Source organism: Protobothrops mucrosquamatus, unplaced genomic scaffold, assembly GCF_001527695.2.
Source record: "Protobothrops mucrosquamatus isolate PMUCROS unplaced genomic scaffold, P.Mucros_1.0 scaffold1018, whole genome shotgun sequence".
NCBI classification, from domain to species: domain Eukaryota; kingdom Metazoa; phylum Chordata; class Lepidosauria; order Squamata; family Viperidae; genus Protobothrops; species Protobothrops mucrosquamatus.
Window position 1 is genome coordinate 413387 of NW_015387254.1, and position 16773 is coordinate 430159.

General features: G+C 47.4%; 1 protein-coding gene across 1 annotated transcript; it reads left to right on the forward strand.

The window, feature by feature from the left end:
- The first annotated feature begins 4344 nt into the window (after nt 1-4344).
- Nucleotides 4345-10585, forward strand: HAND1 (heart and neural crest derivatives expressed 1). Its single transcript, XM_015819917.1, has 2 exons — nt 4345-4971; nt 10484-10585. Exons 1-2 carry the CDS (start codon nt 4345-4347, stop codon nt 10583-10585), a joined length of 729 nt encoding a protein of 242 aa, XP_015675403.1.
- Nucleotides 10586-16773: the final 6188 nt, after the last annotated feature.

The following is a 16773-nucleotide window of genomic DNA, read 5'->3' on the forward strand; positions in this document are numbered from 1 at the left end:
AACGGCGCCTAGGCCACGTCCAGAGGCGCTCCGCTTTTCCACGGCTTCGCTGGGAATCGGCGGGCTGAATCTTGGCGTCGAAAATGGGCCAGGTGGAGACTCCAACAGAGTGGGGTTTTTTTTTTAAATCGTCTATATCCCCCATAGGTAGCGCAGGCGAATTCACCCTTGTGGAACTCACTGCCACAAGGTTCGGCGGCACGCACGAGTTTTTTTGGGGGGGGAGAGGACTGGAATACAGACGGTGTGTAGTGGCACCTAAAGTTGGCGCCACTTTCCTTCTCCGAATCACATTTGGCAGAGGAAATGCAGACTACGGGGGTGGGGTGGGGGGGTTGGGGGGGGGAAGGAAGGGACGTTTCCCCCACACCGTTCGGGCGGCATTCCAAGCAGCCTTCTGCAGGCAGGGCATGGGGGTCGATGTCCCTTTTTTGAGGCCAGGACGGCGTCCTTTCGGGTCGCTCTGCCAAAAGCAACGGCGAAAAGGGCCACTGGCAGAAAGAGCCCCCGGGGCGGAGGGGGCTTTTGGAGCGGCAGTCACCGAAGTCTTGCGATCCCGCCGTGGGGGATCCCACCTGCCCCACCCAGACAGGAACGTGCCGGGGTGGAGGCGAGAGTGGAACTGAGAATTGGGTAGGCCAGCGGCGAAGGTGCGCCGCTTCGCTCGGCTGTCCCTTCGCTCCGGACCGGGAAAACGAATTTCACCGCGCTTCGCCTTCCTCGGAGCAACGCCTTCTGAGATCTAGCGGTGGCCTGGGGGGAGGGAATCACGGGGGAAACATAAGGGGGAGAAGGAAAATATCCCGAAGAGACAGTGCCAGGCGAGGCAATTGTGACTCCCAGGCTCAGGTTTTGAATATAATTGTATATATATAGCATCTTATTAATGGGGAGCGCGAAGGAGAGCAGCGGGTAGGGCTGGCGGGGGTGGGGGGGAGCAAAGCTTTGAAAACTAGGGTGGAGCTTGCTCGCCCACTTGGATACTCTCCAAAAGGTAAATGTCCTTATTGACTAGAAAAATTGCCCTGCGAATTGTATCCGGCTGCTCCTTTCCTGTCTCTTTGCTCAAGTGCTGAAGGGTCGGGACTGAAGATGGGCTCCGAAGGTAGAAGCAGCTCCCAGTCGCTATAGGAACCAGCCTGTCAGGAGATGGAAAGACATATTTCCAAATCCGAGGGGACTCGGGACAGTTCCCCCCCTCCAAGAATGGGAAGAGAGGACCACCAGTCAAAACATTAAGAGTCTGACCTGTTTTTCTTCATCTCAGAATCCTACTTCCGACTAATCTTTTTGGCTTTCGTTGTTAACTGTTCTGGGGTAGGATATGGTTGAAATCATCTTTTCGGTGATCTATCAGCGGATTTGTACCTCTCTTTTTTCTAACGCCTGTGCTATTGAAATATTTTTCTCCAATCACAATCAACTGTAATCACATTGCATTACAGTTACCATGATCCTCAACCAGCGCACACTTCATTTTTTCCGGAGGACAGGCAAATGGAATAATAGAGATGGTGACCAGGCGCCACTGAAAGCAGAATGCAATGCAATGCAGTTTCCTCCAGAAATATTGGGTTGAGACTAGTCTTATTCTTTTGACAATCCCAGTGCCCTTCTGAGGACACCCCATCCTTAAAAGAGCTAGTAGGAGTGGTGAATCAATGCATCTGGTGGGCTTCTGTAGTTGGAGAAGACAGCTTCACCACTTCAAATGGAGACACAGTCATTGCATTCTGTTGGAAGCTGGTCCAGAAAACAGTAATATTGGCTTTCTCAGTGCTCCAGCAGAGAAAAATACAAACAAAAGTCCACCAGCCTAGAAAAATAAACTTGCTGCAGGCAAATAAAAGTTAGGGGTGGGTGTGGGGTGGGTGGACTGATTACAGATCAATTTGATCATTCTTTCATTCAAACTTGATTTTCTTCTCTCTCTCTTTCTCACTCTCTCTCTCACACACACTCTTTCTCTCATTCTCCTGGTCTGTTTTGTAGTTCTATTTTTAATAGAAAACTTCATCAGTGATTAGAGAAGGAGTATGGCTGATCCATAGAGAATTCTAAACAGTGACATTCAGGCACAGAAACTCCTTGCACAAGACAATTTCACTTACCTAGAAAACAAATTCAGATCTGCTATAAACCCACTTTATTTCAGTCCAGAATGCCAGGAATAAAGAGTGATTCAGGGAATCTTCCAAATTTCACATGTCCAACCCAAGCACATTAAAATATGTTCCAGTCTGGATTTTTTTACTGTAATGTCTGAACCCCTATTACAGGAAGTAACCTTTTTAATTGTAATTAGATTTATTTCTGACTGCTGTGTACAGTATTATAGGTTTCTTTCTAGTCAGTTGTGTCTTTGTAACAGGAATGATTCATATGGAGAAAATGCAGGCAGTATTAAGTATGTGTTCAGTCTGATTATAAGCAAAGTGCTTAGTGTGTTGTCTGAATGGTTTACCAATTTCACAGCCTGATTTTTCATTTCTAATAAAATTGACTAAAAGCGCTCCACTAAAATTACATTGTGGGTGTTGGTTTGTTTTCAATGTTTATTCTCTACTCCATACAAGGCACCAGAATTATACAGAGCAAGAGCATTAATATTTGAATACTGCCTACCTTGTTGTCTGCCATTGCCCTTCATGGGGCAGTTCCACGGAGAACTACTCAAAGTCCAGCTGAGCTTTCCCCCCATCCACAGTAGGAAAATGGGCAGATAATTGCACCATAAATCTAATATTTGCAGGGTAACAAAGATTATCCCTTGAAGAAGAATGCTTGGGTCCCTAAAAACTTGCACATTAACATTTAAACCTTCCATTGCACTAATAAAAATAATCTCTTAACATAGCCATTGATTTTCTCTCCCTCTTTTCAGAGCGAACACGGTGGCTTTCACCCCATGTTTACAAACTTCTTCCAGTCCAAATTATAACCCCTCCTTCTTCCGAATGGCTGGAAGAGGAAAATTCCAGGCTCAGATTAGATTAGGAGTAATAAGAAATGCATTTTCCTCACCTAAAAGGTAAGACAACAGAGTCCCATTGACAGTAAGGATAAAGCCTTAGCCTGTACTGCATAACTTGGAGGAGTTACCTCGACCAAAGTACTGTACAGATCTGGTGGAAAGCTCTCCCACACAAAATCAAAAATATTTTAAGAAGACAGAAATATGGAATATATACGGGCTACTAATTGGAGATATTTAAAATATCCCCCTCCCCTTGCGTTTATAAAGTAGTGAAATTAGATTGTCTCTAAATACAACCACCTTTATCGGATGTAGACGTGGGTTGATTTCGGGGATAACTGGGAGTTGAAAAAAAAAATAAACAAGTAGTCTACAGTATTAAATTCCTGCAGGTTAGAACAACCTTGTCTCGCCTTTTATTATTACTTTGTTGCAGTGGGTACTGGGGCAACTTATATCTCTCTTAGATTGTGATCACAGCCTACTTCTCTGGGAGAGACAGCCGAAGAAGCCTCGATGGAGCCGGACTGTTGAAAAAAATATTCTTACAAAAGAAGAGACGCAGCCTGCCTCGCGAGGAAAGCGCGCTTCGGTCGGAAGCAGCACGGCCGATGCCTCCGCTCTGCCGATCAGCTTTGGGTCGTCGAAGGGCCTTCCAGCCGAGAAGCAGAGGCGGTTTCTGGCCCCTTGAACAGGCTCAGCGCGGCCTTCGGGGAGTGGCAGGGAGCGGCGATTCTGGCGCTTCCACAGCGAAGAGAGCCGATAACGGGAGCGAGGGCAGCGATCCCACCATGCCCTTAACGTCAGGCTGGGGACAAACGAGTTTCGGTCTCCAACACAGGGAGGAGGAAGCGGAGAAGCCTTTAACTATCCACTGGCGCTAAAGCCGGCCAAGGCTGATTCTAGTATGGAGTCTCTGCCCGGAGGGGTCTCCGGGAGGCAGAGTTTCGCGGGCGACTCCGAAGAATCTCGGAACTCGGATTTGCGCTTTGCGCCGCAGTCCGCCCAGACCGGGAATTGGGGGGTGGGGGGTGGAAGAGGACACGGAACGGCTCGTTTGCAAAGATCCGGCGGATGGGCCCGGCCGGGCGTCCGGCTTCAGGGTGAGCTCCTCGCCGCCGCCAGGACGCTTACGTGCGTCCGTGCGTCCGTGCGTGCGCGCGCGCGCCTATCCCCCCCTCCCTTCCCCTTCCCCTCCCCTCCCCTGCGTGACATCAAAAGCCCTCCGCTGTATAAAGGCCGAGCGGAGCGTAGGGACAGAGGAGGGCCGAGGCGGCGAGCGAAGCGGCTAACCGGTTCGGGGACTGGTGTAGAGGCGCCCAGGGGCCCGCCGCCCGCCCATGGCTTCCTAGCGCCAGGCACTGGCCATGAACGTGGTGGGGAGCTACCAGGGCCACCCGCACCCGCACCATCACCCGCACAGCGCTTTGCTGCACGAGCCGTTTCTCTTCGGGCCGCCTCCTCCGCCGCCGCCGCCCCCTGCGCGATGTTTCTCGGCGGCGGCGGCGGCGGCAGCAGCGGCCGCGGCAGCCGCAGCGTCCGACCGGCCCTTCGCGCAGGGCTGGCTGTTGAGCGCAGCGTCGGCCGAGCTGTCTCCGCCGCCTCAGCCGCCGCTGCCGCCGCCGCCGGAGCTGGTGTGTGCTGCGGCCGGGCTGACCTCCTCGGCTTCGCCCTCTTCGTCCTACGGCAGCAGCCCCTCGGAGCTGGGCGGGCGCCTGGCGGGGAGACGGCGGGCCGGCCCCGCGCCTGGAGCCCCGCGCAAGGAGCGGCGACGCACCGAGAGCCTGAACAGCGCCTTCGCCGAGCTGCGCGAGTGCATCCCCAACGTGCCGGCCGACACGAAGCTCTCCAAGATCAAGACGCTGCGCTTGGCTACCAGCTACATCGCCTACCTCATGGAGGTGCTCGCCAAGGACGGGCCGGCCGCCGAGGGCTTCAAGGCCGAGCTCAAGAAGGCCGAGCCCCGCGATGCCAAGAGGAAGCGCGAGCAGCCGGTGAGAATCCGGGGTTGTGGGCGGGAGGGGGGAGGGGGGGATGTTTGGTGCTCACGGGGAGCCTTGGAGGGGGGGGAGGGCGTTTTCTAGGACCGGCAGGCGCAGACTTTGGCCGGCACTCTGCATATGCTTAGAGGAGCTCGCGTCTTAATTGTAGGTCAGAACCTGGATACCTCACCTCACACGTCAAAACAGCGCATAAACAAGTCGCGCTTTGCCAAAAGCTCCGCAGGCATCCTCGCCGCAGCACTTGGGGTGTGTCCTCGGGTAGCGGGAACTTGACACGTGTGCAGGAGCACCTCTGCATTCATTCCTTGCTTTAAGAGGCCTCCCAAAATTCCAGATCTGATCCCCTGGGCTTGTTAGACAAAGCTAGAAAGTTTGCTTACTCTTCGAAAGAACTAAAATCTCAAGTAACACTTTGGCAGTGGAACGGCACTAGACATACATTGTTTTAAAACAACAACGTTAATGTGTGGTTTTGTTTTTAAAAAAGAGTGGGATCCCTTTTGTTATTTCCCATGTGACGCTTCTGAGATGGAAATGTCAGCATGTGCTTCTTGCCCATCTTCAGCTGGTTTGGCACAATCCACCTATAGATTTCTCCAAAGGTGCTTTTTCCAGAAAAATTACTGGACTTTCTTGTTTTTTTTTTCTCTTCTTCTTTCCTTTACAAATCTTTTGCTTTCAAAGAACTGAAGAAGCTTCTTGGATGAAAAATGAAACATTTTCAAAGGAGAGGAAAAAAACCCCCACAAAGTCCAGTTGCCTTTTGGAAAAAGTACCTTTGGGACAATCGTGATCTGGATGATTGAGAATCTCCATAGACAGCCAGAGGTTTCTATTGCAATAGTGGTGGCTGTGTCTGAATAGTACTGGTGCTTAGATTTTGTTCACAAGCATGTTAATCCAAAGTGTGATTTGCTTGTTTGAGATGCATTGTGTTTTGTAAACAAAGCTTTTTTTTATTTAACAACCTGAGAATTTTGTAAAGATGCTTAGCACCCCATCATTCCTGTGCTGTAGTTTGAAAGTAAACACTATGAAATTTTAGTGGCCATCCAAATGATATTGTGGTCAATTTATATGAAATTTGCAGATGAGCAACTGTAGAGTTGCTTTATTATCCAATAATAAAGGATGTCAGATCCCTGGAGTTTCAGGAGAAGGGGCAGTCTGTGTCTTTGGAGGTGGTTGGTAGTATTGTTTGGTGGTATGGGAACCAGCTACATAAATACGCTAGTTATTTAATTGTGAGTACACATATATCAGGTTAACACAAAAGGAGACTGGGTTTGTGCAAAAAGCCAAACATTAAAAATTGACACTAATCTTAACATTTACTACATTTATCAAATACAACTGCTAGGTCTTTATTTGATCTGTTTTAAGTGGATTAGGTCAACACAGACCATACAAGGCATCTACTCTCACACATTTTTATCTTTGAAAGTTTTGAACATGCAATAGAAAACCCAATGAACTAACTTCCAAGTGAATATACTTCAGCATTCTAATGATCTTGGAATGCTTTAACTTTTAACTTGGAGGCCAATCCTATGCCCCCTACTTACCTTTCATGTGGCATGAATAAAAAGAAAAGTTCTTCAATTGAGGAATGCTGTAGCTGGGAGATATTCACTGAGTGAAAAGTCAGTTAAGTGGGAAAGGAAGGCCAAAGAGACAGAAGGTCCATATATATGGTTTAACCTAGTTCTCGAATTAATAATTTCCTACAGTATTTTGGATTACAAAATAGCTGGTGGATCTGGATTCCTGCAACATATTATCATATTAAAATAAGAAATTTGGGGATGCATTTTTTTCCCACCACATTTAAGTCTTTAGCTTTTGTTGTGTGAACAAGGCCACAGAAACTCTCTTCTCCAATTTCCTTTGTCTATGAAGGAATATTTCTGCAACCAGCAATATTTCTGTGGGCATTCAACAGGCAAAGATACTGTGTTTCAGTCCTGGCAGGTTTTTGGTTTTGACTCTCAATCTGAAGGACTTTGGTTTCCTTAAGATGCATACAAAAATTCCCCACCTCTTGATGGTTTCAAGTAATCTCCTTAGGCACCGAAGGCTCTGCAGCACCAGTCCCTTCAAGGGCCAAGACGGTTCTTCAGGTTCTTCTGCCGTGTTAACCTACAGCTCCCACCTAGTGAAAGGGTGGCTCAAGAATGTAGGGTTGTCAGGCCCTCTGGGTTAAACGTGGAGCAGTGGCAAGGAATATCTTCAAAGGAGAGACTGAAGGTCCCGTTGAGTCCTGCGTCACAGAAGTGATTCTGTAGTGGATGAATGCACTGCCGTGGATCTCATACTGCCAAATCAGCCCGGGCCGTTAGTTTACTATTCAGTATTCACTGCGTTGTACAAAACCTGAAAACTAGTTAAATCTCGATGAGTGTATTGCGCGAACCCAAACTTCCGGCCCGAAGTCCAGCATCCGCTTGCTCTGCAGAAAAATGCGTTCCGTGGGATCAGCCGGGAATCCCCGGGCAGAGGATTACGGGACCCGGACTTCTTTTCCTTTTCCGCTACAAGTTCTCCGCCTCGCCTTACTTCATTAGATTTCGGGCTGCCCAAAACGCGACTGCCCCGGTCCCTCCGCCTCAGGTCTTTCCCCCTCGCTGCCCTTCGGGAAAGCCCGAGGACGCGGAAGCGCTCGAAGCGCTCCGGGTTTCGCGGCGGTCCGGCTAGAGCGGAGGGGCTGGTGCGCAGCCTTGGCTGGAACCGAGCGGCGCTTCCGTGCATGAATTCCCCTCGACGAGGAACCGGAGCTTCCAAATTGCGGTAGCGGAACCAGGCTCCTTTTTCTGCCCACACCGGGGGCGGTGGGCAAAGACGGTCGCCTCCTTCCTCACGATCTGCGGCGAAGAGGCCGGAGCCGGTCCAGCCTTGGCCTTTCCGCGCGGAGCATCTTTGGCATCCCCGCGCTCAAGCGACGCAAAAGCGGGAGCCCTAGCCAGCAACCCCTGAGCCGCCAAGTCTTTTTGCCCAAAGGCACTTTTTGGCGAGATGACCTCTGCGAGGGGGTTGATAAGCGCCTGACCGCCGCCTGCCTGCCTGCGCGCCCGAAGCCTTCTCCCTTTTGGGGAAGGCGGGCAGCACTTCCCCCCCCCCCCCCATGCCAGGTGATTTCTTTGGGTACGAATTCTGTTCAAAATTACAGCCCTCGTAAACCCGTGGAGCTGGAGAGGGGACTGTGATGCCGACGTTTTAAAGAGATGGAGAAACGGGACGGAAATGGAGGGGAAACGTCGAAGAGAACGGGGCGAGGTCCCTGAGAGGCTGCAACAAAGCGTCCCCTTTTCTCTTTCTCTCTTGGAAGCTCCAACTCCACACATTTTTTTCAGGGCAGTGCTTTTTTCCCTTCACCCCAGGGCAGAAAACGGAGGGAGCTAGGATTTATAACCCAGCACCTTTGGCCAGTCAAAGCGTAGCCTTTGCTAGCCATTGCCTGCCATCCTGCGATGCAGAAACAGCCAGCGTACAAATGCACCTGGGCCGGAAATACTAGGGATTGTATGCGGCTTCGGTTAGTCGGAAAGCTCCCATCGTACCCGCAATCCCTGTTCTCCAGTAAAGCGCCACAACACTCGGAAGGGAGGCGGCGTTGCTGTACCTCTTGCTTGCTTGCGCGGAATTAAGTCGGGCTAGGCTCGGCCTGAGTCCCCGCCGAATAAGACTTAAAACTCCAAAGCTCCAGCTCCTTTGACAGCTGGCGAAATGTTTTTTTTCCTCCCGCGCTCTTCGTAAAGAAAGGACCCACTTTTACTGAGGGTGGGAAGGCGGATTGATGGATGGATTCCGAAGCCGGAAAGCTGTCAGATTTAACATGGGGGGGGGGGAGAGAGAGAGAGGAGGGAATAAAATGTAATGCAATCCTTGAAGCTCTTTTGGCCAAACCTAGATTTTTGGGCCTTAATAATCCTTTACCGTTTTTTGTACTTCTTCTTAAGCCATTGCATCTCCTTCGGCTTTTTTGCGTGGTTTCTTCTGTGCGGCCGAAACTCCCCGTTTTAGTGCTTCAAAGGAGATTAAACGTTTCAAAATTCGTCCAAAGTTCCCTGCATGGATTTCTTTTTCTTTTTCGTTTTAAATGCTGCTCGGCTGGTATGTTTTTCTGGAAAATATCTCTCTCTCCCCCCCCCCCCCAACATATACATATACCACATTGCAATTTGCGACCAACATTTATATGCTCACAAGAGTGGAGCCTTTCCAAGCAAAACAATAGTCGAAGCTCTCTGCGGATTTGATTTGATTTCTTTTTTTTTTCCTCCTTTAAACAAAACAGACCCTGGTCCCGTGTTTTGCTAAACTGTGTTCTGCCCAGTGTCTACAGCTGTCTATGGCTCTGCCGGAATGGTGAAAATGCAGACATTGACCCCGGACATGAAAGGCAGCGATCCAACCCCTTTTCCTTTTACTGCAACTCGGCAGACTGAGGAGGATGAGATTCTAGTACAAGCATCAAGTTTGAAGATTTTGAAAGTCTGTGTTGCCTGTTGTTGAGATTGCACTAATCAAAGTTCATACAATTATGCAGAGATCAGTCCTGATCGCTCTTTCACCCTATCCGTTTGTGTGTATATTATTTATATATGCTGTATACAGTACTATAGTGTTTTATGTACACACATACTGAAGACTGTCAGTTGTCCATTACGGGACTCCGAGGCCTGGATTCCCAATTGAGGTATGCAATGGGTGAGAAGTATCTCCCCTCCCCTCTTTTTAAATGAACTATATTCAGTTTCAGGTCTCTTGTATTACCTTTGGAAAAAAAGATAAGGGAGAAGAAACGACTGAAAAGGCACATTTCAAAATCCAGCAAATGAGTTGTTTAAAAAAATAAGCTTTTCTTTTTCTTTTAAAAACTTAAACATATTCAACATTCTGCGTTTACATTTTCCAAGAGCCTGTATAAACTTTCTTATTTATTTATTCAGTGCTGTTGCCCAAACTTTTACTGAAACCGCCTTGGCAATTAGAGGCTCATAACGAACATAATTTAGTAGGGCCGGTTGCGTTTACCAAAACACGGCCTTCGATATTTATAAAAAGGCAGTTAATAAAGGCAAGGAATTTATTGCCTTCCGCTTGATAATCTAATACTCCAAAAGAGCGGGAGAAGGCTGGGTTCTTATTTACAGCCTCTCGAGGGAAATTTGCAAGCAGAGGCATCTGGTAACCAAAACGCAATCAGGCACCGCCTTGTCTTTGTGGGCTGCTAAGGTGCAACGGGCGAGGCTGCGGGGTTACTGTGTTTATACCGATTAAGGACGATTAGCCTCTGAGCGGAGTTAAGCCTGGACTTCAATGCCTTCCATTGGCGCCTTTCGTTTGGGCTGGACCGAGACTTAGTAAGACGCGTCGCTTTTTCTTGTATTCCATCCCTGCGACTCCCACTCCTGATAATCACGGTGAAGTTTTCTTTTAAAATAACTGTGTTTTTTTTCTCCCTCTCTCTCTCTCCTCCCCCCTCTCCTTCGCTTTTCTGCAGCAGCCCGTGGGATATTCTCATGCTTTAGGTCAAGGCGAAAAAAGGCTTAAGGGCAGGACTGGGTGGCCTCAGCAGGTCTGGGCGCTGGAACTGAATCAATGACCCTGTGGAGTTCCTGTTGCGACGAAGAAGAATCTTAACAACTGCGGTCGCGAACCGAAGCCGACGGGACGGCCCGGCGGGGCTCTTTTCGCACCTCGCCTTCTTCCTCGTTCCTGCCGTGCCGAAGAGCAGCCGTGCAGCTCTTCCCTTCATTTGCTTTCGAAACGTCGGAGGGCCTGTGCAATGTCGGAGCCGCGGTGGAGAATACTATAACCCTACCAGAGGAGGGTGGGGGGAGGCCGAAAACTAGCCTGCAACGCCTTGGCTGGGCTCGGATCCGAACCCGTTCATACACACGTGCTTCACTGTCCGTGCAACTCTCTACTTTCTGGGAACCTCGTCGGAAAGCCAAGCGTGTGCGTCTTCCCCCCCTTCCCCCTCCCTGTTTTAAATTTGTCGGTACCAGGGTGCGTCGTCCTCAGCGTGTTAACTCTTCCGGGGATTGAGGAACGTCTGAATAGCGATTCGGGATGGCCCAAGCGCGAGAGCCCATCTCCCTCCTTTAAAACAAAGCAAAGCAAAACAAAACAAAACAAAAAAACCCCTCACGGCCCTAAAAGAGTGGATGGAGACGGAGGAGTGACTTTCCAACGACCTGCTTGGATTTCTTGGACGCCGCTGATTTCCGTGCTTGGAGAAGGCGAGGACTCCAATGAGTAACGGAAAAGCCGCCTGGGCACCTATCCTCGGAAGGAAGGGAGAAGGGGGGGGGAGCAACGCGGGACCGCCGTTCCTCCTCAAGCAACAGGGCTGCCCTTCGCCTGTCCCTGGATTTCGCCACCAGCGATCCAAACAGCTCCCCTCCCCCGTTTCGTCACCGCGGCAACCTCCTTCCCTCCCATCATCCCCAGCTGCCACTGGCCGCGCATGATGAGGATCGGCCCTTTTCGCTTCGGCGGGCCCAGGTAGGGGAAGACTCTGGGCACCCGCGCCCGTTCCCGGCTCTCCTCGGCCCTCCCTGCAGCGCCAGCGCCTCGGCGCAGAAGTTTCTCGTCAGAGGCTCTCGGTTCTGAAGCCGATCCAGCTAAAATTGGCGCCGTCGCCGATCTGGGCGCGGTGGCGGGAACGGCTCGGGGGTTCCCGCTTTTCTGAAAAAGGCGGGAAACCTGCCCGCTCGGCCACAGTTAAGCACTTTCTAACCTCCCATTGATTTCAGCGGAAGAGTGAAGCACATTACTATAATCCTCCCGTTGAAATCCATGGGGCATAACCATGCTTCCCTTTGGCTGGACTGTGCTTAGTGCTTTGAAAACATGTAAATAAACAATACACCGAAGTCCTCCTTTCTCCCTCCCCGTTTTTTTTGCCCTCCCTGCCTCCCTCACCGTCCACTCTCATCCCCGTTGTTGTTGTTTTTTATGTTGGATGTATTTAAACTACCTATGTGAGTGAATTGGATACATTGTCTGTACCGGGTTTTCTACCTCAAATCTGTATGACCACTTCCTAAGAGACAGGTTTGCCAAGTCAAGTATTTATGAGGATTTTAAAATATTATTAATAATAATAATAAAGAAAAGCTTTATGGAAAAAGAACAACACACCACCTCGCCTCACTCCCTTCTCTCATGACATGTTGTTGGAGTACAGAGTGGCAAGCCTCAGCTTAGGCCTGGCCTTAATTCCTGGGGTGTTTATTGGGGAAACGGGAAATCCCAATTATACAAGAAACCTTGGTTAGATTCAAGTAGCAGGGGAGGAAGCCGTAAAGGTGGCAAAGCCAAGCTAACTTAAAGAAATGGGTTTGCAAGATTTGTGCAGGTTGTCAGGCCCAACTCCTTCTCTTCCTCCTCAGTGACTGTTGCACCTATTTTTACGCTACTATAAACTATCCAGCAACATGAGGCTGAGGTATTTCAAAGAAATAAATAAGATGTCAATTATATTTTACACAGATATATACAGTACAGAACACAGATTTATTTGAAAGAAGCGTAATATTTTTTTAAAAATGCTTCATATTTATTGATTTTATTAAATGCCAGCTTGGTATCTTAAGCACATACAACAATCCTATGGAGGAAAATGTTTATAGTTGCTTGATAGTTTGCAGACCTAGCGGTATTTTTTTGAAAGCCCTAGGCAGCACCCCTCTGCCCCCCCCCACCAGACAGACATCACACAGACCCTGATTCACAGCCTCCTTAAATGTTAGCACATAAAGAGGCTTTTGAGTTGTTCTCTTGCAGTTTTAACACAACCAACATTAAGTTAAGCATGGTTTAGTCTAAGCTATTTGACACACATTGAAGCAAATGCTTAAATGTATCTCAATGAAATGAGGAGAATTCAAAGTGATTTCAGTAGGAGAGATGTTTAGGATTTCTAGAGGAACCAATAGGTTAATACAGAGTTTGTCACTGTAGATTACCCTTATGTAACAATGGGCAACTAGAATCCCATCAACTTGCCTGGACTATTAAAAATGACTGGTGCTAATAGACTCCTGATTTATTGCCATCATAGACTGACTGACTCTCATGCAGTTAATTCAATCCTGTGTTTCTAGAAAAAAAACCTAAATTAATTCATGCAACAACAACAGTTTTATATAACTGGTTCCATAACCTCAGTTGTTTTCTTCCCATCACCACAGTCCGTGGCACAAATGGTGGAAATTAGAAGATACATCATTGATTATAATATAAAACTTTGCATTAGAGTTTTGCCAGGACCAGAGTTCAGGAACTTGAACATATTTTTAGTCTTGCAGCATCATGGCGTTCTGTTACATTAATAATTTGTTAAAGGGTTTTTAATTGCTTCATCCTAAATCATCCTTTCCTAGGGACTTATTGGGCTACTATTCCCCTCGTCCCCAGTCAGCATCTGCTTTCTTGTATCCTGCTCAGCCTCCTCAGGAAATCCATTGCAGCTGCTTGGTTGATTGGCAGCTCTTGTTCTGTGATCAAGAGTTAACATTACAGGCACTTGGAAATGCACCATCATATTTGCCACAAACTTTCAGGCACCAGACCTCAAACAACAGCCTCTAACTTTAGATACAGATATTTGATGCCACTCAAATGCTGACTACATGTGCATAACTGTTACATGTAATCTAGTATCTATCAATGACTTTTCCCAGCCAAGAACCTTCCAGATTCAGAGAGTTAAAGCAATAGAAGCAGCACTTAAATTTATATACCACCCCATAGTGCTTCACAGCACCCTCTGGGTGGTTTACAAGGTCAGAAATTTGTCCCCAACAATCTGGATCCTCATTTTACAGACCTTGAGTCGACCTTGAGCCCCAAATTCCAGGCTGTGGGCTGAGTTTGCCTGTAATACTGCATTCTAACCACGGTGTCAACAGGGCTCAGGAAAGTCTTCCTATTGATTTCCAAAGAAATGTCAAGAAGAGTGTAGGTGGTTGCGTTTTTTGTGTTTTGCATCAGACTCTGCCTAACCCCACCTACCCAAATCATGCATCTATCCGGGGTTAGAGGAAGATGAAGCCAGGTCCAATGTGAAACCTCTCCTTTGGAGTGACTATTGCATTGGGACTGCTGAGAATCCAAGATACGTTATAGCTTTGTAATGAGTGTGTGTGTAGAGGGTGAGTGGGGCTTATGAAAAGTAAGCTTGTAGTGAGGAAATTGCCACTGGAGTAAGGCTAATGAGGATTTCCACTGGATTCCTAGCTTTCAGAAACTTGTTGGACATTAGTTCAGTACTTTTCCATAAAGGGAGAATACTTTTCTCTTCCCTACGTAGCACGTCTATCATTTCCCTGGAAAGCCATACAGCCATTTTAAACATGCATTACTTGGTCCAACCCAAGTAAACTTTGTAAAAAATAATAATAACCTCGATACAAACATTAAGATGGCTAGGTCTGATTATAACAGCCATCTTCTATGTCTCATAGTTTGGAAGGAAAATGGAGAATCGGGAGTTGTGTGTCAAGTGTCTGTGTACTGTGTACATATAAAAAGTACAAATGTCTGGATCTGGATCACTTCACAATTCAATAGACAGAGACATACAGTAGCTCCACAGAACTTCAGGGGAAGAACAAAAAGAAAAAAAGAAAACCCAGAAAATTGGTTTGGCCAAGAAAAAACATTCTCTTTAATTGGTTTCTATGACACAGTAAGTTAAGTTCCAAGTTGTCTTTGCTATTTATTTTCCTCCTCAAAGGTTAGTCTTGTAGAAAAAACAGTCTTTTCCAATCTGAACACTACGGTAATATTGGCTGGGAAATTCTGGGTAGTTTATGTTTACCTTTCTGGAAGATAATCAGATGGAAGAACTGATTTCAAGAACGCCACTTTCAAAAAGGAAGAAATTTCCAACCATCCACCGCAAGAAGACAGGAAGCATGTACAGGTGGGCAGATATCTGCACACACCATTAAGGTGCCTAACTGCAATTATCATGTTCTTTCTGTGTACAGGTAATCTTCGACTTACAACAGTTCATTTAGTGACTGTTCAAAGTTACAACGGCACTGGAAAAAGTGACTTATGACCATTTCTCACACCTACAACCATTGCAGCCTCCCCACAGTCATGTGATCAAAATTGAGATGCTTGGCACATGACTCATATTTATGACAGTTGCAGTATTCTGGGGTCAGGTGATCCCCTTTTGCAACCTTCTGACAAGCAAAGTCAATGGGGGGAGGGGAAAGGCAGATTCACTGTGTTACTAATTTAACAACTGCAGTGATTCACTTAACAACTGTGGCAAGAAAAGTTGTAAAATGGGGCAAAACTCACTTAACAAATGTCTTATTTAACAACAGAAATTTTGGACTCAATTCTGGTTGTAAGCCAAGGATTACCTGTACTGGTCTTTTTTTTTTTTCCTACTTGATCATTTGGAATCATATCTGGAGACCAGGATATTTGTTTAATCTACCGTACTCATTTTCCAGTGGTGCAAATCAGTGGCGTAGCGTGGGTTGTCAGCACCCGGGGCAAGGCAAGTAATTTGCGCCCCCCCTCCACAGTGGGCGGCGACCCGGCGGCTCGGATCGGATTCGCACAGCCAGCACTGCAGAGAGAGTGAGTGAGCCAGGCAGGGGCAGAGAGCTGCGAGTGCGAGCGCGCCCCCCCAGATGTTGCGCCCGGTGTGGCCGGCCCCGCCTGCACCCCCCACACTACACCTCTGGTGCAAATACAGATCTGCTCAGAAGTGAAAGTATACAAAAGTGGTGTACAAATGCATTAAGTAAGCACGCTTCAGAAGTTTTCTGCTAGTGCATTAATTGGATTGATGTGAGGTTGCTGCTAACTTCCCATGATATGGATTGCTGGGAATGTAAATCCTTTAAGAGAATTCATAAAGATATTAAGATACAGGAGATCAGTACGAATATTATGTATTGGCTAAACTTTCAAGGAATTCAAAAATTCTGGAACCAACTGATACAGAATCTGTGGGCAGGTGCACTTTTCAAGTAAGAAGCCCAATTGTTGCTGCGCCTAGTCAGTTCATTGCTCCATTATTTTTCTTCTCTACAGCAGCCTTAGAGGGAGGGTGACAAAAGTCTTAAGCATCTTAAAAATAGGCCATTTATGGCAAACTACTAAAGCAACTAACCAGTGAAAGCTGCAGAAACAAAAGAGCTGAAAAGTTAGGACAGGCATAAAGATAAACCTTGAGCCACCCATATATATTGTAAGCCACCCAGAGTCACTTTGGATAGTGAGCTGGGTAAGATATAAATTTAATAAATAAATAAGTTTGGGGAAAAAAATTACTTGCACAATGAACATCACCACTTTGTACTGATACTGATCACTTGGTCTTCAGCACCTGCAGGTCTAGGAAGCATTCTCTTTCTCTCCTTCCCCCAAAGAAAAGGTGATCTATTTTGAGTTTTCCAGCTGGCAGTGAGTACTGGCATGGCCTAACGGCTGAGCCATGAATAAAAAACAGCTCAGACACCAGTAGATCACCTTAAGCAAGCCTGTTTCTTTTAGTTTTAGTTCCTTTGTTCCCTTGTATGAGAAACATACAAATTCCAGATTATATTGAGATAATATATACAAGCTGCACCTTGAAGTGTTACATATATGTTCATTTTTCCTCTAGAAGAGCACCTTCTCCACAAGTTGGTCTAGGAGTCCCAGCTGATGTGTCCAGTTGGAAAAAGTTTATCTACAGTTCTAGTCAACATTCTGCATCCTTTGCTCCAGCCCAAAAGACCTGGGGGAACAGAAAGAAATAGAAATAAA